The sequence below is a fragment of the Doryrhamphus excisus genome, chromosome 13, assembly GCF_030265055.1.
Source record: "Doryrhamphus excisus isolate RoL2022-K1 chromosome 13, RoL_Dexc_1.0, whole genome shotgun sequence".
Classification (NCBI taxonomy): Eukaryota; Metazoa; Chordata; class Actinopteri; order Syngnathiformes; family Syngnathidae; genus Doryrhamphus; species Doryrhamphus excisus.
In genome coordinates, this window is record NC_080478.1 from 19,934,913 (window position 1) to 19,960,273 (window position 25,361).

At 42.3% G+C, this 25,361-nt stretch overlaps 2 protein-coding genes across 4 annotated transcripts; one reads left to right on the forward strand and one right to left on the reverse strand.

Moving 5' to 3' along the window:
- Window positions 1–2,469: 2,469 nt before the first annotated feature.
- On the reverse strand, window positions 2,470–14,266 carry LOC131140049 (D-glutamate cyclase, mitochondrial-like). 3 transcript variants are annotated; one of them, XM_058090119.1, is made up of 15 exons: window positions 14,066–14,266; window positions 13,527–13,612; window positions 11,635–11,788; window positions 10,281–10,367; window positions 9,946–10,084; window positions 9,720–9,870; window positions 9,524–9,646; window positions 8,598–8,810; window positions 7,449–7,566; window positions 5,474–5,616; window positions 5,296–5,395; window positions 5,033–5,181; window positions 4,857–4,976; window positions 4,622–4,779; window positions 2,470–3,121 (listed from the first exon to the last, which is right to left on the reverse strand). In XM_058090119.1, exons 2-15 carry the CDS (start codon window positions 13,588–13,590, stop codon window positions 2,969–2,971), a joined length of 1,872 nt encoding a protein of 623 aa, XP_057946102.1. In that variant the 5' UTR covers window positions 13,591–13,612; window positions 14,066–14,266; the 3' UTR covers window positions 2,470–2,968. The 3 variants fall into 3 exon arrangements, with proteins under 3 accessions (XP_057946102.1, XP_057946103.1, XP_057946104.1); XM_058090120.1 differs by having other exon boundaries at window positions 11,635–11,685; window positions 14,066–14,265; XM_058090121.1 differs by lacking the exon at window positions 13,527–13,612 and having other exon boundaries at window positions 14,066–14,265.
- A 192-nt stretch (window positions 14,267–14,458) lies between these two features.
- LOC131140050 (tubulin epsilon chain-like) lies at window positions 14,459–25,282 on the forward strand. The gene is made up of 12 exons (XM_058090122.1): window positions 14,459–14,590; window positions 14,747–14,820; window positions 15,081–15,133; window positions 15,224–15,275; window positions 16,539–16,654; window positions 16,968–17,089; window positions 18,470–18,657; window positions 18,730–18,866; window positions 20,002–20,142; window positions 21,698–21,838; window positions 23,148–23,322; window positions 23,566–25,282. The coding sequence occupies exons 1-12, from the start codon at window positions 14,566–14,568 to the stop codon at window positions 23,716–23,718; spliced, it is 1,377 nt and encodes a 458-aa protein (XP_057946105.1). The 5' UTR covers window positions 14,459–14,565; the 3' UTR covers window positions 23,719–25,282.
- Window positions 25,283–25,361: the final 79 nt, after the last annotated feature.

Here is a 25,361-nt window from a genome sequence, read left to right on the forward strand (position 1 = left end):
TCTGGTTAGCCAACTAGTGACTAACTAGCTAACTATGTAAAAAAAAAAAAAGTACCCAGCTAAATTTCTCACTTATGTTATGATACATGTTTCCTGCTAGGTTGCAGTACTGTTCAAACGAGTCTATTTGTTAGCTCAAGCTAGCTCTGGTTAGCTAACTAGTAACTGACTAGCTAACTATGTAAAAAAAAAATAAGTGCCCAGCTAAATTTCTCACTTATGCTATGATACATGTTTCCTGCTAGGTTACACTACTGTTCAAACGAGTCTATTTGTTAGCTCAAGCTAGCTCTGGTTAGCTAACTAGTAACTAAGTAGCTAATTATGTAAAAAAAAAAGTGCCCAGCTAAATTTCTCACTTATGTTATGATACATGTTTCCTGCTAGGTTACAGTACTGTTCAAACGAGTCTATTTGTTAGCTCAAGCTAGCTCTGGTTAGCTAACTAGTAACTAAGTAGCTAATTATGTAAAAAAAAAAGTGCCCAGCTAAATTTCTCACTTATGTTATGATACATGTTTCCTGCTAGGTTACAGTACTGTTCAAACGAGTCTATTTGTTAGCTCAAGCTAGCTCTGGTTAGCTAACTAGTAACTAAGTAGCTAACTATGTAAAAAAAAAAAAAAGTACCCAGCTAAATTTCTCACTTATGCTATGATACATGTTTCCTGCTAGGTTGCAGTACTGTTCAAACGAGTCTATTTGTTAGCTCAAGCTAGCTCTGGTTAGCTAACTAGTAACTAACTAGCTAACTATGTAAAAAAAAAAGTGCCCAGCTAAATTTCTCACTTATGCTATGTTACATGTTTCCTGCTAGGTTACAGTACTGTTCAAACAAGTCTATTTGTTAGCTCAAGCTAGCTCTGGTTAGCTAACTAGTAACTAAGTAGCTAACTATGTAAAAAAAAAAAAGTGCCCAGCTAAATTTCTCACTTATGCTATGATACATGTTTCCTGCTAGGTTACAGTACTGTTCAAACAAGTCTATTTGTTATCTCAAGCTAGCTCTGGTTAGCTAACTAGTAACTAACTAGCTAACTATGTAAAAAAAATAAGTGCCCAGCTAAATTTCTCACTTATGCTATGATACTTGTTTCCTGCTAGGTTGCAGAACTGTTCAAATGAGTCTATTTGTTAGCTCAAGCTAGCTCTGGTTAGCTAACTAGTAACTAACTAGCTAACTATGTAAAAAAAAAAGTACCCAGCTAAATTTCTTACTTATGCTATGATACATGTTTCCTGCTAGGTTGCAGTACTGTTCAAACGAGTCTATGTGTTAGCTCAAGCTAGCTCTGGTTAGCTAACTAGTAACTGACTAGCTAACTATGTAAAAAAAAAAAAAGTGCCCAGCTAAATTTCTCACTTATGCTATGATACATGTTTCCTGCTAGGTTACAGTACTGTTCAAACGAGTCTATTTGTTAGCCCAAGCTAGCTCTGGTTAGCTAACTAGTAACTAAGTAGCTAACTATGTAAAAAAAAAAAAGTGCCCAGCTAAATTTCTCACTTATGCTATGATACATGTTTCCTGCTAGGTTGCAGAACTGTTCAAACGAGTCTATTTGTTAGCTCAAGCTAGCTCTGGTTAGCTAACTAGTAACTAATTAGCTAACTATGTAAAAAAAAAAGTACCCAGCTAAATTTCTCACTTATGTTATGATACACGTTTCCTGCTAGATTACAGTACTGTTCAAACGAGTCTATTTGTTAGCTCAAGCTAGCTCTGGTTAGCTAACTAGTAACTAATTAGCTAACTATGTAAAAAAAAAAAGTACCTAGCTAAATTTCTCACTTATGCTATGATACACGTTTCCTGCTAGGTTGCAGTACTGTTCAAACGAGTCTATTTGTTAGCTCAAGCTAGCTCTGGTTAGCTAACTAGTAATTAACTAGCTAACTATGTAAAAAAAAAAAGTACCCAGCTAAATTTCTCACTTATGTTATGATACACGTTTCCTGCTAGGTTGCAGTACTGTTCAAACGAGTCTATTTGTTAGCTCAAGCTAGCTCTGGTTAGCTAACTAGTAACTAACTAGCTAACTATGTAAAAAAAAAGTGACCAGCTAAATTTCTCACTTATGCTATGATACATGTTTCCTGCTAGGTTGCAGTACTGTTCAAACGAGTCTATTTGTTAGCTCAAGCTAGCTCTGGTTAGCTAACTAGTAACTAAGTAGCTAACTATGTAAAAAAAAAAAAAAAGTACCCAGCTAAATTTCTCACTTATGTTATGATACATGTTTCCTGCTAGGTTGCAGTACTGCTCAAACGAGTCAAAATGTCCCCTGTTCAAGTCAGCCAAGCAAACTAGCATTCTAAAAATTAGCATTTTAGCAGCAGTAGCATGCTAGGTGTTAGCGCAGTAGCTGCGGCGTTACAGCCAGCATTCACACACAATTTCTAGTTCACATATGATCCCTTTGCTTGTATCATGGGTGACTGATTCCGGTTCAGTTTGAAGAAAGGACATTTGTGTTGTGGTTGGCTGAACTGAATGTGAGAAATTGTTTATTAGTTTTAAAAGATTCACAAAACAGTGGTCAGGTAACTTAGGAAAACCGGATTTATTTTGTAATCCAATCTTTTCCTCTGGATGCTAGCATTGTGTGTGTGTGTTTGTGTAATCTCTTCAATGATACCGATTCATGTGTGATGCGTTGTATGCGTATATTCATCTTGGCAGATGCTGCTATCATGCAGCAGGAAATCACATTCAATTTGGGTCAAAAGGTCACAGTGGAAAAGTACAAGAAAAGAATGGACGGAATAGCAGAAACCATGACGCAACATGATTAAGATATTAAGTATAAGATGAATCATAGATGAGATCCACGGTCGCAGACAGAAAGGCCGGTTCACTGTGGGAATTGATTGCTAACTTATTATCATCAACAAAAACAACAATTTCATATACTACGCACATACAGACTATTCAGTATTGACATAACTCAATCTATTGGCATACAAGCTACTTGGCTGAGCCCAGGGTGACCTCCAGGAGTCTGGTTATGATGTCAGAATGTGACGGGTGAAAGGTCAAACCATCCACCTCCATAGCCAGGTGACCAGTTTTCCCACTCCGAATGCCGAAATCCACCAGCGTTGACAAAATAGACTCCTCCTAAAAAAAAACAAAAAAAAAAACAGTAAAATTTGGCTCGACTTTTTCAGATAAATACACAAGTTCCCCAGTTTGGGGGGTTTAGGAGAGTAACCCCCACATTTTTTGTGTCCGTTCATTCCTGGTTGAAATATCTACAGTCCAGTAGTCTGTGGAAGTACTGAATAACTTGTTTTGACGCGGGGCTGCACGGCGGTCGAGCGGTTAGCGCGCAGACCTCACAGCTTGGAGACAAGGGTTCAATTCCACCGTCTATGTGGAGTTTGCATATTCTCCCCGTGCATGCGTGGGGTTTTCCTCCGGGTACTCCGGTTTCCTCCCACATTCCAAAAACATGCTAGGTTAATTAGCGACTCCAAATTGTCCATAGGTATGAATGTGATGTGAATGGTTGTTTGTCTATATGTGCCCTGTGATTGGCTGGCCACCAGTCCAGGGTGTACTCCGCCTCTCGCTCGAAGACAGCTGGTGACGACCCTCGTGAGGATAAGCGGTAGAAAATGAATGAACATGACTCCAACAGTAAAATATGGTGGTGGTAGTGTGATGGTCTGGGACTGTTTTGCTGCATCAGGACCTGGAAGACTCACTGTGATAAATGGAACCATGAATTATTGTTAAACTGTTCACAAATATGGGCTGCACGGTGGCCGAGTGATCTCCCCGTGCATGCGTGGGTTTTCTCCGGGTACTCCGGTTTCCTCCCACATTCCAAAAACATGCTAGGTTAATTAGCCACTCCAAATTGTCCATAGGTATGAATGTGAGTGTGAATGGTTGTTTGTCTATATGTGCCCTGTGATTGGCTGGCCACCAGTCCAGGGTGTACCCCGCCTCTCGCCCCAAGACAGCTGGGATAGGCTCCAGCACCCCCGCTCCCCTTGTGAGGATAAGTGGTAGAAAATGAATGAATGAATGATTATTACTACTACTACTACTACTAGTAGTAGTAGCAAGCTAGTATTGGCCTGCTTATTAGCCTGCTTTTGCCCTATTATATACAATTTGTCAGAGATGATTTTTTTTTTGTAAAAAAAAAAAATCAATGGAAAAAAAATCAATAAAAAATATGAAATTATTTAGGGGGTCTTAAGAACATTTTAAAATAGGCCTAATGACGCCACTGGCTCTTAAAAGTAAAAAAACAAAAAACAAAACAAAAACATGCTAGGTTAATTAGCGACGCCAAATTGTCCATAGGTATGAATGTGAGTGTGAATGGTTGTTTGTCTATATGTGCCCTGTGATTGGCTGGCCACCAGTCCAGGGTGTACCCCGCCTCTCGCCTCAAGACAGCTGGAATAGGCTCCAGCACCCCTCGCCACCCTCGTTAGGATAAGCGGTAGAAAATATCGGGGAGAAAAAACAACAGTATTTTTATATCAACACAAAAACATCACAACCTGTTAGAGTACGCATTTCCCAGCATGCTTTGCTGTAGCTAAAATCATCTTATGTTACCATAAAAAATAGTCTAATGTATTTAAGTGCGTGAGTCACCTTGTTGACGGATGGCAGGTTAGCGGTCCAGTCTTGTAAATCCTTTGGGGTGACGTGATCCACTCCCAGTCCTTTATTTAGGTATCGCTGGTGGGTGGGACAAGTGTTCAGCAGGTAAAGGCCACAGGCCACAGCGTACCCTCCCCAGTTGGACACCCCTGCGAGTGGCATACATAAACCGTGTTATTATTGGGAGAATATGAAATATAATCAACCGCAGCGTTTTAATGCAAACCTGCAGTGATGGCGTAGTCGGCGGCGACATCACAGGCTATGAGATCCCCCTTCGGCATCAAACTTTTCACTTTCTCCTTCACTTTCCCCATCCCCAGCTCGTTGCCGCCATCACCAATGCCTGCGGAGAACAGGACGTGTCCAAAATGGCAGCCAACTACGACGGCGTTAGCTAACCTGTGGTTGTAATTCCTGGGATCTTCTCTGCGGCAAGAAACAGGTCATCGATTGGATCCACCAGATGTTTGATGTTGATCGCCCTCATGTTGTAGTAGTTCCCGTCCGCAGCTCGCCCGCTGCGCTCTATCGCCACCAGGTGGTCGTACCTGATATCACAGATCATTACACACATTTGCAAGGCGACAAACGAAGAATTATTGCAAAGGTCTGATTTCTACTCCACGAGCTAACATGCTTTGGTGAAAGTCACTTCATCTGACCTGGGCTTAGCGGGGTCACCGTGGTGACACAAAAAATCAAGAGCAGCGTTTGGACCGCTGTCTTCAAAGGTGACCAGCGGAATGGTGGTCTTCAGAACACCTGAGCAGGAAAGTCCAGAATCATGGCCGTTATGGAAACACTGAGCGACACCCAGAAACATCATAACGGAGCTCCTACCTGACTTCACAGCTTTATCGATGAGGGCTCCATTCATCTCCAAGGCTCTCCGGTCCGTCACCATTGTAACGCGCTTGCCAAGGGACTGCAGCATGGTCGCTATGGCAAAAGCTCCAGGCGGGCCATCAGTCTCATCAGGAGGACTGGAAGAAGGTAAAAGCATGTCTTCAGCAGCCTTTCCACCTTCAAAGTCGTCCACATTTTAGACGCCTCAATTCAGTGGAACCCGTTTAAGTCAACAGCAACATTTTTGGACGTTATTATCACAAAAATGGGCCATCTTAACTAAACATCAACATATGTGCTTGGACACTTTTTTCATTATAAAGTCTGACTCAGCTGCACGGTAGTCGAGTGGTTAGCACTCACAGCTAGGAGACCGGAATTCAATTCCACCCTCTCTGTGTGGAGTTTCCATGTTCTCCCCGTGCATGTGTGGGTTTTCTGCGGGTACTCCGGTTTTCCTCCCACATTCCAAAAACATGCTAGGTTAATTAGCCACTCCAAATTGTCCATAGGTATGAATGTGAGTGTGAATGGTTGTTTGTCTATATGTGCCCTGTGATTGGCTGCCTGGCCACCAGTCCAGGGTGTACCCCGCCTCTCGCCCCAAGACAGCTGGGATAGGCTCCAGCACCCCCTGCGACCCTCGTGAGGATAGGCGGTAGAAAATGAATGAATGACGCATAGCCAGATATTAATTAATTAATATCTATAGATATTAATTAATTTTCTAGAGGAGTGGTTAGCACTCAGACCTCACAGCTAGGAGATCCGGGTTCAATTCCACCCTCGGCCACACTCGGGTTTTCTCCGGGTACTGCGGTTTTCCTCCCACATTCCAAAAACATGCTAGGTTAATTAGCGACTCCAAATTGTCTGTAGTCATGAATGTGAGTGTGAATGGTTGTTTGTCTATATGTGCCCTGTGATTGGCTGGCCACCAGTCCAGGGTGTACCCCGCCTCTCACCCTAAGAAGACAGCTGGGATAGGCTCCAGCACCCCCTGCGACCCTTGTGAGGATAAGTGGTAGAAAATGAATGAATTAATTAATTTTCTAGAGGAGTGGTTAGCACTCAGACCTCACAGCTAGGAGATCCGGGTTCAATTCCACCCTCGGCCACACTCTGGTTTTCTCCGGGTACTCCGGTTTTCCTCCCACATTCCAAAAACATGCTAGGTTAATTAGCCACTCCAAATTGTCCATAGGTATGAATGTGAGTGTGAATGGTTGTTTGTCTATATGTGCCCTGTGATTGGCTGGCCACCAGTCCAGGGTGTACCCCGCCTCTCGCCCCAAAGACAGCTGGGATAGGCTCCAGCACCCCCGCGACCCTCGTGAGGATAAGCGGTAGAAAATGAATGAATGACGCATAGCCAGATATTAATTAATTAATATCTATAGATATTAATTAATTTTCTAGAGGAGTGGTTAGCACTCAGACCTCACAGCTAGGAGATCCAGGTTCAATTCCACCCTCGGCCACACTCAGGTTTTCTCCGGGTACTCCAGTTTTCCTCCCACATTCCAAAAACATGCTAGGTTAATTAGCCACTCCAAATTGTCCATAGGTATGAATGTGAGTGTGAATGGTTGTTTGTCTATATGTGCCCTGTGATTGGCTGGCCACCAGTCCAGGGTGTACCCCGCCTCTCGCCCCAAGACAGTTGGGATAGGCTCCAGCACCCCCGCCACCCTCGTGAGGATACGCGGTAGAAAATGGATGAACGACGCATAGCCAGATATTAGTACCAAATACAAAAACGTCAGCTGATAAACAGACAATTATTTTGAAGCTCCGCTTAGAACTTCCTTAAGATCCAAATTCAGTTTTTCAACTGGTCTCCAGGGGCGCATACGCTCTGAGCAGTATGCAAATAAATCCAGGTAATCCTGGTAGTATCACAGAATGAGAATACTGTCCTCAGTGGAATAGTGTATTAGGGATACTTACTATGTGTGAGAGGTAGTACCTGTGCATGTAGTGCGTGGGAAAGCCTGTCGTTATGGCAACAGATGATGCATGGGAGAGAGCCAGACAGGAACGCAGGAGTTCATCTTGGACAAACAAAGCTTTGATCCCTCGTTGACCTGTTGGAAAGACGCTCCGATTCAATAACCCGTCAATCATATCGGACGTATCGTACATACGACATTATATTTCACCAATCAAGTAGTTTTCCCAGTACGGAAGCCCAAATTGTGGCCCAGACGACATTTTTAGAAGCAGCTTGTTTTTACTGGCACTCGTTGTTTTGGACTCTTTGCACCTCTTCCAGGTTGAAACAGTGAAGTATTTTATCGTTTCAGCCCTTCGCTGGCTTCCAGAGCGGGGAACATCTGATAACGCTGACGTGTCATTACGCTACCCCGTCGCTGTCACATGACCAGAAGTACTACTGCCAAAATAATCTGAATATTGCCAATGATTCTCCTGATATATTTTGGTATTATATTTCAAAGTGACGTGCAGAAGTATTCCCGCTTTGTTGGAAATCACCCTGTGGGAATGTGACTTTTCTAGTACAGTAAACCTCGGATATATCGGATTTAATTGTTCCCACTGGTTTTGTCCGATATAAGCGAAATCTGTTATATGCGTATACCAGAAAATGTCTGTTTTACGCATATATGGGATTTATATCCGGTATATGCGTAAATGGGATTTTATCCGTTATAAAAAGGCACTTCCTTGACTATGTTTCCAATGTACCTGGACGCGCAGGCAACGCTGCAAACGCTGCAAATGACGTCGTATAGCGGCCTGTCACGATTCGGCGAATCGGAGCGCCACGATGCGGCCATCCGATATATGCGAGGGAAATTTCATGGAAATGCATTGGAACGGGACTGGAGATTTTGTCCGAAATAGGCGAAATCCGTTATAAAAAATGCGATATATGCAATGAATTTTATTGGAAATGCATTACAGAAAAATCGGTTCTTTTTTATCTGTCCGTTGTGAACGAATTTCCGATATATCCGAGTCCGATATATCCGAGGTTTACTATAATTAATATTCATTAACAGTCATGGCAACAAAAAAGTTTGGGAGTGACTTAAATTTTGTGCTTCAGTCACAGTGTCGTGACAAACGACTAAAAAGACGAGGAATAATTTACCTGGATCTTCTCCAATAATTGCATCCAATTTGCCGATCTTGGACGCAACCCTCTTGGACACCAAACTATATAACAAAGGATTTTTGGATATCAGAAAGCAGGTGGGGGTCAGCTCTGGAGGGGGGCTTATGGCTTCGGGTTCCTTGTTGTCAGTGGGAAGGGGGGCGTCAGTCAAGAACATGCCAGGTGAGCGACTGAATGCCAACGTTGGCTCTGGAATTAAAAAAAAACAAACAAAAAAAATCAGTCTTTTAGACCAGTACAATAATCAATGAATATTGTATAAGATCATTTTTTGCATTAATTTATTAAAAAAATGTCAGCAAAAACATATACAGTAAACCTCGGATATATCGGATTCAATTGTTCCCACTGGTTTTGTCCGATATAAGCGAAATCCGTTATATGCGTATACCGGAAAATGTCCGTTTTACGCATATATGGGATTTATATCCGGTATATGCGTAAATGGGATTTTATCCGTTATAAAAAGGCACTTCCTTGACTATGTTTCCAATGTACCTGGACGCGCAGGCAACGCTGCAAACGCTGCAAATGACGTCGTATAGCGGCCTGTCACGATTTGGCGAATCGGAGCGCCACGATGCGGCCATCCGATATATGCGAGGGAAATTTCATGGAAATGCATTGGAACGGGACTGGAGATTTTGTCCGAAATAGGCGAAATCCGTTATAAAAAATCCGATATATGCAATGAATTTTTATTGGAAATGCATTACAGAAAAATTGGTTCTTTTTTATCTGTCCGTTGTGTGAGCGAATTTCCGATATATCCGAGTCCGATATATCCGAGGTTTACTGTAAAAGAATTTTCCCCATAAGTGAGACCTGATATCCTTACACGTTCAAGGGAACATTAGCTTAAAATGAATGAAATATCAATAAGTGTTATACTAAATACGGACTGCTGCTGATTATTGCTTCTACAGCCGTCGCTCCACTGGCCCAGAAGACCGGAACATCCGAAGGCTGTAGCTCAACTCGATCCCCGTAGTCCGGTCTGGATAGATCCTGTATGCCAAGGAAAGCTAAAAACACACGGTCAACATTTCCATATTCATTCAAGACAACATGAAAATAACCAAAATAGCGTTTTTGTACCTGTATCGCCGATGTGCACGGGGGCGCCGTGCGCTTGTGGGATACGGTGAGAGACCTGAACTGCCGCCTCCAACATATCAGGTGGAATCGGATACATCGACACCACAAGAGGGGACCGGAAAACCCCGGCTCTAATACAGGGAACTGCAGTCTGAACGAAGACATGGACATATTTCTTGTCCTGAATCCGTGGCAACATACAGGGGCATATTTCATATCTACGTACCTTGTACATGCCCACACTTTTACCAACGCCGACTCCGGCTTTCTTCAAGATGTCCTCAAAACCAAAGCTGCTGCCCAGATGGAAACACACCATGTCTGACCACTTGACTCGATGACCTACTGGCTGTGTTGCTGTGCTCCTGAACACAACACATCATATCCAAATTGTTATTATTACAGATCATGCACCTCTACTCAAAATATGTCATCTTGTGTTTGGGCATCGTAAAAAGGTGCTGTCCCTTTAAACGAGGGATGGCGTCATACCGCTTCTTCATTTTCAAACCATCCCTAATCGACTAATGGACTTTGCGGTATGCGTCCGTGTCATCGCACCTGACTGAAGCACCGTCCTTCTGCAGGCTGGAGACATTTGTCACTAGGACGCCATCCTGATACACTCTGTATTGTGACACGTCTGTCCTGGACACACGGAAAGAAGCAAATACTTTCACATATTACATATATCATAAGCAGAGAACAATGTAGTACACGTAACAGAAACCCAACATCTAGTAAAGGTCATTTATATGTATGATAGGAATGCATTTTTCTCGACATATACTGACTACTGTATGTGACCTTCTGAAGGAAATAGTCATTGAGTCATTTCCTTGTATCGGTATCGGCCGATACGCGCGTGGGTTCGCCGATGTATTTTTCCACCGCATGATTTAAAGTCAGGCATCCGCCGGGGCAGCTTTGTGTTGCAGCAGAGGACCCCGCATGTTTAAGAAAGCTGAATCCTACTGTGTTCAGTGTTTACATTTCAATACATATTTGTTTAAACATGCGACCTGTAATATTTATCATTGTCATTTTTTCATGTAAATTGAGGGATCAAAAGCAGTATCGGCCCAAGCAAAATCAGCCATCGGCTAAGGGTGATGGAAAAAAATCGGTATCGGCATCGGCCCCAAAAAAAAACCATATCGGTCGATCCCTAGTACAGATGGAGGACTATGCTTGAATGTGGAATTTGTAAAGTCAGGCCTATCTAGACCCAGTGGTGTGCAAGTAGTGGTGCGTCGGTCATGAACGAACGGGTCAAAAGAACTACAGTAAACCTCGGATATATCGGAAATTTGCTCACAACGGACAGATAAAAAAGAACCGATTTTTCTGTAATGCATTTCCAATAAAAATTCATTGCATATATCGGATTTTTTATAACGGATTTCGCCTATTTCGGACAAAATCTCCAGTCCCGTTCCAATGCATTTCCATTCAAATTTCCCTCGCATATATCGGATGGCCGCATCGTGGCGCTCCGATTCGCCGAATCGTGACAATTGAGCGACAGTTGAGTCGGAACGAACGTGAACGTGAGTGAACGGACTGACTCGACACAGCTGACCGGGTCTATGCACAGGGGGGGGAGATCACAGGCTAACGACCAATTGACCGAAATGAACGGATCTTTTTACTGAATGAACCAGAATGAGGCGGTTCTCATTCTCATACTGTCCATTATTTTAATTTTGTAGCGTGTCTGCCTGGACTTCCTGTATTTGAGTACTGATATCAGAAATTGTAGCTGTTCAGTTTTTTTGCCGATTTAGCCTTTCAGTCCGATATCGGCAAAAAATTGAGTATATAATATTGGATCGTGACACAATACGCATGGCCACAGATAGCGACAATACAGCCCAGCAAGGCTTAATCAATGACGATAAAACATTTGTCTTACCTGATGTCAGCATCTTTAGCCAGAGGTGGGAATGAGCTGTCACCCGATTGGCTGCGGTAGAGGAGTGGTAAAGGTGCAGAGTTACTGTGACAGAAGGCTTCAAAGTCGTCGGCCAAATGTTTAGGCAGGATGACTACATCTGCCTGGTGGTATCCTACGACACAGTTCATACACCAAAGACGGGGATTCAAAAATGGAATAGAAACACATAGAATACTTGTGAACATTAGTGTTGAATCCATTATGCTAGGAGTCCACTGGGTTGGTGCCAGTTGGCGCCAAAGATTATGTGAATGGCGCGTAGTGGCGCCCAATTAATGTCCGCTCGGTATGTTGCCATGTTGCCGTTATTCGGCGCCACAGCGAGCCACTACGCGGCAATCACATAATCTTGGACGTGAACTGGCGCCGGCCCAGGGGACTCCTAGCATCATTGCCGCAACTTGGCTCGTGCCATTACATTCCAGTGGATTCCAATTGTTTGTGACATTTGGTTCCACTTGGTGGACACTTTGTGCCAATTGCTTGATGCAAGTGGCGCGATGAAGATTTTAAACATTTTGAAATTTTCTTGCCGTCAAACTCAATTTTTGCCGCCGTTACGGGCCACCACGAGCCAGTTGGGAGCCACTGCACGCCACTAGGCACCTTATTGGCGCCACTAGGCGCCACAGCAAATTGCATTGGCACCAACTGGCACCAACTGGCACCAACTGGCACCAACTGGCGCCGGCCCAGTGGACTCCTAGCATCATTGGCGCAACTTGGCTCGCGCCATTACATTCCAGTGGATTCCAATAGGCGGATTGTTTGTGACATTTGGTTCCACTTGGTGGACACTTTGTGCCAATTGCTTGATGCAAGTGGCGCGACGAAGATTTTAAACATTTTGAAATTTTCTTGCCGTCAAACTCAATTTTGCCGCCGTTACGGGCCACCACGAGCCAGTTGGGAGCCACTGTTTGCACGCCACTGGGCACCTTATTGGCGACACTAGGCGCCACAGCAAATTGCATTGGCACCAACTGGCGCCGGCCCAGTGGACTCCTAGCATCATTGGCGCAACTTGGCTCGCGCCATTACATTCCAGTGGATTCCAATAGGCGGATTGTTTGTGACATTTGGTTCCACTTGGTGGACACTTTGTGCCAATTGCTTGATGTAAGTGGCGCGACGAAGATTTTAAACATTTTGAAATTTTCTTGCCGTCAAACTCAATTTTGGCCGCCGTTACGGGCCACCAGGGGCCAGTTGGGAGCCACTGCACGCCACTAGGCACCTTATTGGCGACACTAGGCGCCACAGCAAACTGGGCGCCGGCCCAGTGGACTCCTAGCATCATTGGCGCAACTTGGCTCGCGCCACTACATTCCAGTGGATTCCAATATTTCCAAATTGTTTGTGACATTTGGTTCCACTTGGTGGACACTTCGTGCCAATTGGTTGATGCAAGTGGCGCGATGAAGATTTTAAACATTTTGAAATTTTTGACGCCGTTACGGGCCACCACGAGCCAGTTGGGAGCCACTGCACGCCACTAGGCACGTTATTGGCGACACAGCAAATTGCATTGGCACCAACTGGCGCCGGCCCAGTGGACTCCTAGCATCATTGGCGCAACTTGGCTCCCGCCATTACATTCCAGTGGATTCCATTTGGTTCCACATGGTGGACACCTTGTGCCAATTGCTTGATGCAAGTGGCGCGACGAAGATTTTAAACATTTTGAAATTTTCTTGCCGTCAAACTCAATTTTGGCTGCCGTTACGGGCCACCACGAGCCAGTTGGGAGCCACTGAATGCCACTAGGCGCCTTATTGGCGAGACTAGGCGCAAATTGCATTGGCACCAACGGGCACCGGCCCAGTGTACTCTTAGCATTAGAGTTTTACCTTTGTTTGAGATACTCCGGAAGTATCTCAGGCGAGACCTTGCGTGTTTAATAGCAGGCAGCATATTTGACCGGATCACCTGATTGCTGCACAAAACAGAATAATGTTAACTACATAAAAAAAAATATATATACATATATATATATATATATATATATATATATATATATATATATATATATATAAAATCAGCAAGTTACTAGTCACTAACACTGTGTAGTTATACTTAGGATAGAGTAGTAATTAGATACAGACATTTTAATTGTCTCTCACGAGACGTACGTGTAAATGTCAATATTTATTTGTTCTTGCATAAACTTAATTAAACTGTCACTAAAGCCTTGTAATTATACCTCGGTTTATCATAATAACATCGGACTTGTGTAATTCTCCAAAACTTTTGGCCCCGACTGCAGTTAGCACATGAAGAGCCAGTGATTTCTAGCCACAGGCTACAAACTCGCTGCCAAGTCAATGTCAAGCCACTCCGACTAATAAAGCAGACTTAAGCTCCTCATGATTCCATGTACTATACTCACCTAATGAGCAGAAGTTTCAAATTACAGGAAAAAAAGTGGAAGAAATGATATTTCCCATCTGCGTTTGTTTTTGTTCGGAGAGTTCTTTTCACTCCGGAATTAAAAATTATTAACAATTTCCCCACGGAACTAAATCCGCAGCGGACGGATATGCTGCTTCTTTCTGTTTGATGGGAAAAGGTAAATTGACGCCGCCGACTACACATATTTGTACTTATATACATATATTTTAAAAAGGCTACATTTATTAACCCAAACATGATTCCAATAAAAACGTTAGTTTAATCTGCGTTCATGTAAAGTTTTTAAGAGTTAGCTAAATGCTAGCCAAAATGCTACGGCAACACTGCTGGGACAATCGCCCGCCGCTGACAGTGACGTCACATCCGGCAACAGTGGTCCTAGAAGAAGCGGTAAGAATACAAAAGCCCAACTTAATGGCAGACTTGTCAACTGCCAACATGAGCCAAGCCATCGCCCGTGTAACATCTTGAATAGCCATGACGCAGTCGGTTGTTGTCCAGGGTGAGTTGTTCATAGCTTAACTGTATAACTGTTAACGATTGAACAGCTATGAATTTGTAACTTAGCAAAGTCTGATTAAGGCTGAATGCCGCCATCTTTGTTGTATGGGACTGATTATTATCAGGTATTTGATAAACCTTTTAATCTGCTCTTCAGTTGGACAATGCGGAAATCAGATTGGTTGTCGGTTTTGGGATCTTGCTTTGAAAGAGCATGCCCACTTTAACAAAGTAAGTGTTTATACTTTACTTGTGTAAACATTACATCTAAACAATGCATTTATTTTGAATTCATTGGGGCATGCTGACTGAGTTTTGTGATTAAATAATTAGTGGTGGGACTCGATTAAAATGATTAATTTTATTAATTAATGCAATTTGACACAATCTGCAATTTGTTTTTTTTTTCCATAGCTTAGCAGCAGCTCTAAACTGGACCCAAATGTATGAAAAATATATAACCTCTAATACATATTTACTGTCTTATGTAGAGCGGCTTGTACGACGACACCATTGGAACGTTTTTCCATAATGTGGACTCAAGGTAGTCATATCTGCTATTGCTGCCATATATTTGGTGCACGTATGTGCTCGTCATACATGAAGTAATGTACTTGTTTCCCCCAATGAACAGGAATGGAGTACATGTAGCCGGTGGTGAAAGAATCCAACTGCTGAAAGCACGGGTATGTTCTCATAATTCAGTCGTCTAAGTCAGTGATTTTCAACCTTTTTTTGAGCCACGGCACGTTTTTTTTACATTGGAAAAATCTTGTGGCACACCACTAACCAAAAATGTTCCAAAATGTCACCACGACCTCACACGTGCATCAATAAGTCCATGGGAGGAACAAGGTAGGTGTTGCCACACGGACCAATATTACATTGCTCTGCCAGTCTTCACTCCACAGACACTCCACAGTAGCCACGTTTTTACATCACCACTTTTTCTCTTTCCCAATCACCTTTTCGGGAAAAACAATAGTATCCATAGAAAGGAATATTCCAATCTCTTGTCTACATGCGGCGTAAAAAATCAACCAGAATAGTCAATAGGGCATGCCCAGTAAAATGTAAACATCAACATCACGTGATACCGAGTTTTTCTTTCACTTGTCGGAATAACTCCGTATTGCCAGTTTTTCGTCTGTCCAGTCTTGAAATTGAGTTTGAATCCAAAACAAACTTTTGCTTAGTCCAGTGCCGATTGCTGGCCTCCATTTTTAAAAGTGAAGAACGTCTGGATCTGCGTGTTACGTCATATCTGAGCATGCGCTGAAAGAACGCACCCGGGATCAATTTAAACAGGAAAAGATCAAATTCAATCTTGATAATATTTTATAATTAAACTCAGGACATGTTTTATATAGATATATATTTTATTTTTTAATAAAACTGGACTTATGAATAAAGTATAGAAGGGTTTAGATTCTGTTTCACAGATAAGCGCTAATGCATACGAAAGCTGCTTGCCAACCGCCAAAAAACAACAGAAGAAGAAGAACACAGTCTGACAACTTTCCGTTTGAGCGGGTACAAGATACCTCAATCGGATTGGTTAAAGGAATATTCCATCCCTGTTCAATTCTTTCCGTTTTTTTTAGCAAATAAAGCAAATGCAATTGGAATATTTGTGTCCATGTATACTATTGACATAATGGCTATTGACATCATATTTGCAAATGATGATTAATAAATGTTAATTATAAAAAGTGATATTGGATAATTCCTCACGGCACACCTGACGGTCTCTCAAGGTCCACTAGTGTACCGCGGCACAGTGGTTGAAAATCACTGTTCTAAGCTAACCATCTTCAGTCTCAGTAATCCCAGTCATTAGTGACTTTTAAACCACAAAAGTGTAACACGCGCCAATAAAAACTGCATGCAACAGTGACACATACATGAAACCTGACCTGTACGCCGTATCTCTGTTATCGTATCTGCAGGCAGTGCTGGTGGACATGGAGGAGGGTGTGGTCAGCGAGATTCTGCAGGGCCCTTTGAGGGACGTGTTCGACAGCACTCAGCTCCTCACGGACGTATCAGGTGCAGGCAACAACTGGTGAGACACAAGTATCTACGACGACTCCCACGTTACAAAAACATGCACGTTTCGTCTGAAGTCGGCCATGATTGGCATTCCAGTTTAAACAACTAAACCCAGATCATGAATATGTAGGTGCCAAAATAGACATTTACCTCGTTTCTGGTTGTTTGCTGTGTAAATAAACACACACAGGAGTTTCTCCAGCTCTGTTTGATATGGCACTACGGCGTCCGCATTTTGGACTTTGAAATGATGCCAAATTTCAACCCGATGTAAATTTTTTTAGCCCCATTGTGAAGTCGTTTTGTTTTGTTTGTTTTCCAATCAGGGCAGTTGGACATTTGACGTACGGATCAACGTACAGGGAGGAAATACTGGACAAGCTGCGAAAGGCTGCTGAACAATGTGACTGTCTGCAGTCCTTCTTTCTTCTCCACTCCATGGGAGGAGGTGAGACGCCACAACGTAGCGGCTTCCCGACAGCCGTGTCACATGGGGGTTTAATGGAAGTGCTCATACTTAGCTGTTTAACAGGAAGTACTATTGAAACTGGATGCAATAATTACACTTTGGTGCGTTTAATATTAATACAGTAAACCTATATCGGACTCGGATATATCGGAAATTGGCTCACAACGGACAGATAAAAAAGAACCGATTTTTCTGTAATGCATTTCCAATAAAAATTCATTGCATATATCGGATTTTTTATAACGGATTTTGCCTATTTCGGACAAAATCTCCAGTCCCGTTCCAATGCATTTCCATGAAATTTCCCTCGCATATATCGGATGGCCGCATCGTGGCGCTCCGATTCGCCGCATCGTGACAGGCCGCTATACGACGTCATTTGCAGCGTTTGCAGCGTTGCCTGCGCGTCCAGGTACATTGGAAACATAGTCAAGGAAGTGCCTTTTTATAACGGATAAAATCCCATTTACGCATATACCGGATATAAATCCCATATATGCGTAAAACGGACATTTTCCGGTATACGCATATAACGGATTTCGCTTATATCGGACAAAACCAGTGGGAACAATTGAATCTGATATATCCGAGGTTTACTGTATAATAAATGTTACATATAAATATTATTCATTCATTCATTTCTCTTGTTTATGTTTACTTTAAACTATCAGTACTTGTCTTGTATATGTGTTAAGTGGCTGCGTGATGAGTTTAGTGTTCTTTCCAATGGGTTAACAAGCCCATCATTCATTCATTCATTCATTTTCTACCGCTTTTTTCTCACGAGGGTTGCGGGGGGTGCTGGAGCCTATCCCAGCTGTCTTGGGGCGAGAGGCGGTGTACACCCTGGACTGGTGGCCAGCCAATCACAGGGCACATATAGACAAACAACCATTCACACTCACATTCATACCTATGGACAATTTGGAGTGGCTAATTAACCTAGCATGTTTTTGGAATGTGGGAGGAAACCGGAGTACCCGGAGAAAAAACCCACGCATGCACGGGGAGAACATGCAAACTCCACACAGAGATGGCCGAGGGTGGAATTGAACCCTGGTCTCCTAGCTGTGAGGTCATATAAATATTAAGTGAATATATTTGCAGTAAGAGCATAGTAAACCTGTTTATGACTTTCTAAATATCTGTTTATCATTATTAGAGCCCTGTAGACATGAAATAACACCCCTATAGTTCTTTTAGACATCACATTGTGCAACTTTGCGTACATTTTCTGGTTGGACTTGAGCATTTAGAAGGTTAAATTAAGTTCATTTTAAAGGTCATAATGTATTTTCGATTCATCCTTTCACCTGAATAGAAATTGAACCGAAGTAATGATATTCTTTGTGCCCTCAGGTACAGGTTCCGGACTAGGAACCAAAGTGCTCAGCCTCCTCAAGGATGAATTCCCTGAGGTGTGTAGAATTGTCACCCCCGTGTATCCGTCCTCGGAGGATGATGTCATCATCTCCCCCTACAACAGCATCCTGGCCATGAGGGAACTCACGGAGAATGCCGACTGTGTCCTGCCTGTTGAAAATCAGGTTTGTTCCCCCACCGCCATCACAAAAAAAAATGTACACCAAACACATCGTCCTTTCTCCTTTCATCGCTAGGCATTGGTTGAGATATTGAACAAGATCAAACAGACATCCCATCGTGGACAGTCAGGTGCCATCAGGAAAGACGGCATCGAGCGGCCGTTTGATGCCATGAATAACATTGTGGCGAAAATGTTGCTCAACATGACCAGGTACAGTATTACACTTGGCCCCATGAGCTATGCTAATGAAAGGCGTCTACACTGTACACCAGGGGTCTCAAACAAAATTTACTTGGGGGGCCACTGGAGCTCGGGTCTGGGTGAGACTGGGCCGCATCAGGTTTTCAGAAAAAAATTAAAAAAAAATGCATTTATTAAAAACAAAAAAATAAAAAAAACGTCGCTTTGGTTCCGATTTTCTACAATAAAAGCTCCACTGGAACCCATTGGAAAGAACACTAAACTCATCACGCAGCCACTTAACACATATACAAGACAAGTACTGATAGTTTAAAGTAAACCTCAACAAAAACATTCCACTGTTCTCAAATATCTTACTTTTTATTTTTCTACACAAAATAAGATGAAAAATAAATAAACAAATCAAGAATAAAGAAAATTAATCAATAAATATAATAATAATAAAAGGGCAAATAATAAAAACTTAAGAAAGCACATATAGTTGGTGGGTAAATTATTTTTTTCAGATTAAAATGAACAAAGCATTATTAGAGCCCTGTAGACATGACAAAACACGACTATAGTCACATTTATACTCTTTTTATTTACAACATATTGCGCAACTGCAGGGTCTCGAGACACATGCTAACTCGCAAACTAGAGAGCTAGCGACCTAAACGGTAGCCTTCGAGTTATTTCCTTTCAACTTAAATAGCCAAAAAACTTACCACTTCCACACGGATAGGGAGGATAACTATTAACAGTTATTTAACCTTTAACATGAACATGAATCAAACGTAATAATTTTTTCTGGGTACATGATACCATACAGCATCCATATCAAACATTAAACTTTCATATCAAGGCGGGGGCCTCAAACTAGTGTCCTGCGGGCCACATTTGGCCCGCGGGCCGCATGTTTGAGACCCCTGCTGTACACAGTGGAGGGGTCGGCATCATGATCCGGGGTGCTTTTTCCTTCAGTGGAATTTTTGGAGTTTCAGGTTGTGCAGGGGTGTCAAACGGCGGTTAGCTATGTGAAGATGTTGCGTTCGGGCATCCCTCTCGACTGGATGGAATTATGTTCAACCATCATTCGTGTTCTTTGTCCTCGCCGTCACTTTTACGACTGCTAGTTCCATTCATTTCCCCCATTTTGTTTCAGCTCAGCGCGTTTTGAGGGCACCCTAAACATGGACGTGAACGAAATCACCATGAACATGGTTCCTTTCCCTCGATTACACTACCTGGTGCCAAGCCTCAGTCCTCTTCACTCGTTGGCAGATATCCATGCACCAACCAGAAGGTTTGTACTTTGGAGACTCCATACTAGGGATCGACCGATAATGGCTTTTTTTGGGACCGATACCGATACCAATTTTTTTTCCACCACCCTTAGCTGATGGCAGATTTTGCTTGGGCCGATATTTGCGGCCGATACTGCTTTTGATCCCTCAATTTACATGAAAAAATGACCATGATAACAAATATTCCAGGTCTCGTGTTTAAACACACATTTAAACGCCATTTTCAACTTTAACGGCATTAACAACAAATAAATATTCAACCATGTGCAAAACATTTCTGTCGTTCTGACGCACGCACACAAACACATCACACGGACACAATTTAGTACGATCATTAAAGGCAACACAAAGCTGCCCCGGCTGATGCCTGACTGTAAATCATGCGGTGGAAAAATACATCGGCGAACCCACGCACGTATCGACCGATGCCGATACAAGGAAAAAAAACGTAAATATCGGCCGGCCGATGTATCGGTGGATCCTTACTCCATACGTATGGTTGTCATCGTCTCCCAATAATTAATAGTGTCAGCGCTCTTCTCGCAATTAGACAATCTTTCATGTTTTTTTTTTCATCCCTCTGTGAAGCACAAGATGGCAACTGCTTGTAAACACGCTGGGTTTGTTCAAAAATGTTTGAGCCTCGGGAAGCGTTGGTCTTTTTCTGGCACGCATACATGCATACATACATGCATACATACATACATGCATACATACAAAAGTCAGCCTTGTGTACAGAGTTGACTTTACTGTTTTGCTAGCTGTCTAGCACTGGGGTGGGCAAACTTTTTGACTCGCGGGCCGCATTGATATAACAAAATTTCCGGGGGGGGGGGGGGGGGGGCAGACTATATATTTTACACGTAACAGTCCACCTGGTATTATTGTATCTGTAAAATTGTCATGCAATCTGCTATTATTATTTATTATTTTATATTTATATTTAAATATTTTAAAAATAATAAAATATTATAATAATTGAAATAAAATTAAAATAATAATTATTATATTATTATTATGTAAAATATGCAAATATAACAATATTATTATATATAATTAATATAATAATTAGCACTAATATAATAAATATAATAATCATAATAGTTATAATAATAATATAATAATTATTATTTTAATTTTTATTATTATTATGTGCTTGTGTCCCTTTTTTCAGGAGCACTTTGTAAACAACAGACCATGTCAAACAACCAAATTGATACAACCATCAAAAGGTTGTCTCAGGCCATGATGCCAGGTTGTATGTTGAGTTTAAATGAAATACTTTGGAAAGATTGGGCGGGCCGTATTCAAACACTTGGCGGGCCGGATGTGGCCCCCGGGCCGTAGTTTGCTCACCCCTGGTCTAGCATCATACAGTCACATGTGGAATGGAAAGTAAGCTCATTTGGAATTGAATGGCACCGTAGTGCTGCCCCGCATTAGCTAGCTAGCTATCTAGCTTTTCAATACGGACCCCGATTGTGCAATTTCATAGAAGATGCTAACCATTGTTTGGCATTAACTACGCTTTGTGTTGTCGTTTTTTTTGTGCAGCCTGGACCAAATGTTTGCCGATGCGTTCAGTAAAGGCCACCAGTTAATGAAAGCCGACCCCAAGCAAGGTCTCCACCTGGCCTGTGCCCTCATGCTCAGGGGGAACGTTCAAGTCTCTGACCTGCGCAGGAACATCGAGAGGTCTGAGATCTTACTTACTTTGTTTTCCTCTGCACCAATGCATCTGACAAATCCCACACACTTTGGCGCTCGTGAATGCACCACTCAGTTATTCAACCCCCCTTGAAAATTAATAGCCGATTCAGTAACGTGCAAGGTTCACGACCCCTGGGGCGCGGCTAATTTATGACCATGTTCTAATCTCATGTCATCTCCCAACTACTACTAATTGTTGAAATACTGTGCCAGTCGCGACATGACGGGCTTGTCAACCCATCGGAAAGAACACTAAACTCATCACGCAGCCACTTAACACATATCCAAGACAAGTACTGATAGTTTAAAGTAAACATAAACAAATAAAAGCTATTTCAACTCCTCCATAATGCATTATTTCCAGCTCTATTTTAGTTATTATTAAACTAACTTAACTAACAAAGTAGTTTGCATGTTCTCCCTGTGAGTTTTTGGGTTCTCTCCGGGTACTCCGGTTTCCTACCCACATTCCAAAAACATGCTAGGTTAATTAGCCACTCCAAATTGTCCATAGGTATGAATGTGAGTGTGAATGGTTGTTTGTCTATATGTGCCCTGTGATTGGCTGGCCACCAGTCCAGGGTGTACCCCGCCTCTCGCCCCAAGACAGCTGGGATAGGCTCCAGCATCCCCCGCGACCCTCGTGAGGAAAAAGCGGTAGAAAATGAATGAATGACGGGCTTGTCAACCCATCGGAAAGAACACTAAACTCATCACGCAGCCACTTAACACATATACAAGACAAGTACTGATAGTTTAAAGTAAACCTAAACAAAAAAAGCTATTTCAACTCCTCCATAATGCATTACTACTCTATTTTAGTTATCATTAAACTAACAAAACTAGCGCAGTAGTTTGCATGTTCTCCCTGTGCGTTTTTGGGTTCACTCCAGGTACCCCGCCTCTCGCCCCAAGACAGCTGGGATAGGCTCCAGCACCCCCGCGGTAGAAAATGAATGAATGAATGAATGAAGGACAGGCTTGTCAACCCATCGGAAAGAACACTAAACTCATCACGCAGCCACTTAACACATATACAAGACAAGTACTGATAGTTTAAAGTAAACATAAACAAGAAAAAAGCTCTATTGTAGTTATCATGAAACAACTCTGTGTTTTTTTGCATGTTCTACCTGTGCCTTTTTGGGTTCTCTCTGGGTACTCCGGCTTCCTCCCACATTCTAAATATTATATTTATTATATAAATATTATATCTCTCGCCAAAGTCATTATTTTTGTTATTTTTATCATCCTCAAGCAAGATCACATCTTTAGTTTATCTTCGATGTTTCAGGTACAAGCCTTTGTTCCCGTTCGTGTCGTGGAACCAAGAAGGGTGGAAGACGAGTCTGTGTTCTGTGCCCCCCGTTGGTCACGCTCGATCCTTGCTAGCCTTGGCCAACACCACCGGAATCAAGTCCACATTTGTGGAGCTGAGGGAACGCTTCACCAGGCTTTACAAGAAGAAGGTGAGTACATTTCTTCCATTTTGTACAAACACAGCTTTCATGCAGCACACATTAGTTTTATAAGCAGATTTATTTATGCCCAGGCTAACAGATTTCTTACAGAAATTATGATTTTTTTTTTTTTTTTTTGGGTGCGCTGGACCACTTTGTGTAGCATTCTAGAGCAGTACATCCCCGTTGCTCGAAATAGACTCTGACTTTGCCTCGCAAACGTCGTTATTTACATTTATTGAACTTTTCTAGGCACACTTACATCATTACCTGCAAGTAGACGGCATGGAGCTGGCTTTATTAGCAGAGGCCGTCACCTCCCTGGACTCTCTGATTGACGAGTATCGTCATCTGGATACGGGGAACTTGATATCGGATATACCGAGAGTCAACATTGCTAAATGAACGCTGTTCCTATCGCTTTCGTGGCGTGTTTCGAATAAATACGCCATTGACGTTAAAGTGAAAGCGATAGGGAAGTATACCGACAGTCAATAGAAAAGTTGAGGTAGAAATGTATGCATATTTCCATATTTTTGTGGATTTATTGTTGAGATAGAGTTGTCATGTTGTCACGGTTCACATAGTTTGGTCTCAAACAAACAAGCAAAAGTGGACCAAATACATTTTGCGCCATACTGAGAAGATGTTTACGTTTGTAGTCCTATATAAAAGGCCCCAAAAAAAGGCCAGCATTGTTAGTGCAGTGAACGACGTCTCCTGGTACTGGGTAAAGTAAAGGCCGGTTTGAGCTACAGTGATATAGCCGCATGAACGCCACAACACGACAATAGACCACGCCCACGACAAAAGAGAGTGACAAACTCCCGACCGGGATCGCTGCATCCACTTGCAACACCTGTGGAACCGGTTTTCGCCGTGCCAGTCGTAGAGCAACAGAAACACCCGGATCAGCAGCCCCACTGTGCGTCAACCCGGCTTTAGTTTAGGTGCCGGGGGTCGGCAACCTTTACGATCAAAGGAAAATAGACCGATAATAACAATAATTTAAAAACCATATCTTTCTTGATTTTACCAGTTTTAACAGCAGAATGCAACAAACTGTTGTTTCTCGCCACATTTGAAGCATAAAAGCTTCCGCTTCCTGTCCATTCCTCAAACTCATCCAATCGCTAGTCAGAACTCTGCCGGGATTCATTCAGGGTCTCACAGAAAGTCCGATTTTTTTTATTTTTTAGAAAGTCATTACAAAAAGATACTTGAGCATTGCTAAAGGAGCCGCAACAAAGAAGCTGAAGAGCCACATGCGGCTCTGGAGCCGTGGGTTGCCAACCCCTGGTTTGGTTTAGGGCTTCAAAATAAAACTGATGTTGAAAAATATGGTTTAAAGTTTCTATTGACTGTCAGTGTATTACAAGTATAGCAGTACTTCTCAAATAACGGCAGGGAGTACTTTCAATGTTAGTGCAGACCTGCAAACATGTACTGAACATGCCATTTGACTCCAGAACAGGGGTCTCAAACACGCGGCCCGCGGGCCAAATGTGGCCCGCAGGACACTAGTTTGAGGCCCCAGCCTTGATATGAAAGTTGAATGTTAGTTTGATATGGATGCTGTATGGTATCATGTACCCAGAAAAAATGATTACGTTTGATTCATGTTCATGTTCAAGGTTAAATAACTGTTAATAGTTATCCTCCCTATCCGTGTGGAAGTGGTAAGTTTTTGGCTATTTCAGTTGAAAGGAAATAACTCAAAGGCTACCGTTTAGGTGGCTAGCTCTCTAGTTTGCGAGTTAGCATGTGTCTCAAGACCCTGCAGTTGCGCAATATGTTGTAAATAAAAAGAGTATGTGACTATAGTCGTGTTTTGTCATGTCTACAGGGCTCTAATAATGCTTTGTTCATTTTAATATGAAAAAAATCATTTGTCTACCCACCAACTATATGTGCTTTCTTAAGTTTTTATTATTATTATATTTATTTATTACTGATTGATTGATTTTCTTTATTCTTGATTTGTTTATTTTTCATCTTATTTTGTGTAGAAAAATAAAAATGAAGATATTTGAGAACAGTGGAATGTT

Coding starts and splice junctions, on each gene's coding strand:
- LOC131140049 (XM_058090119.1), bottom strand. CDS start 13,590: ATGCTGCCTGCTATTAAACACGCAAGGTCTCGCCTGAGATACTTCCGG. Junction 10,085..10,280: donor AAGGACGGTGCTTCAGTCAG/GTGCGATGACAC, acceptor TGTTGTGTTCAG/GAGCACAGCAACACAGCCAG. Junction 7,567..8,597: donor AATTATTGGAGAAGATCCAG/GTAAATTATTCC, acceptor TCTTTCCAACAG/GTCAACGAGGGATCAAAGCT.
- LOC131140050 (XM_058090122.1), top strand. CDS start 14,566: ATGACGCAGTCGGTTGTTGTCCAGG. Junction 15,276..16,538: donor TCCAACTGCTGAAAGCACGG/GTATGTTCTCAT, acceptor TCGTATCTGCAG/GCAGTGCTGGTGGACATGGA. Junction 20,143..21,697: donor ATCCATGCACCAACCAGAAG/GTTTGTACTTTG, acceptor TTTTTTGTGCAG/CCTGGACCAAATGTTTGCCG.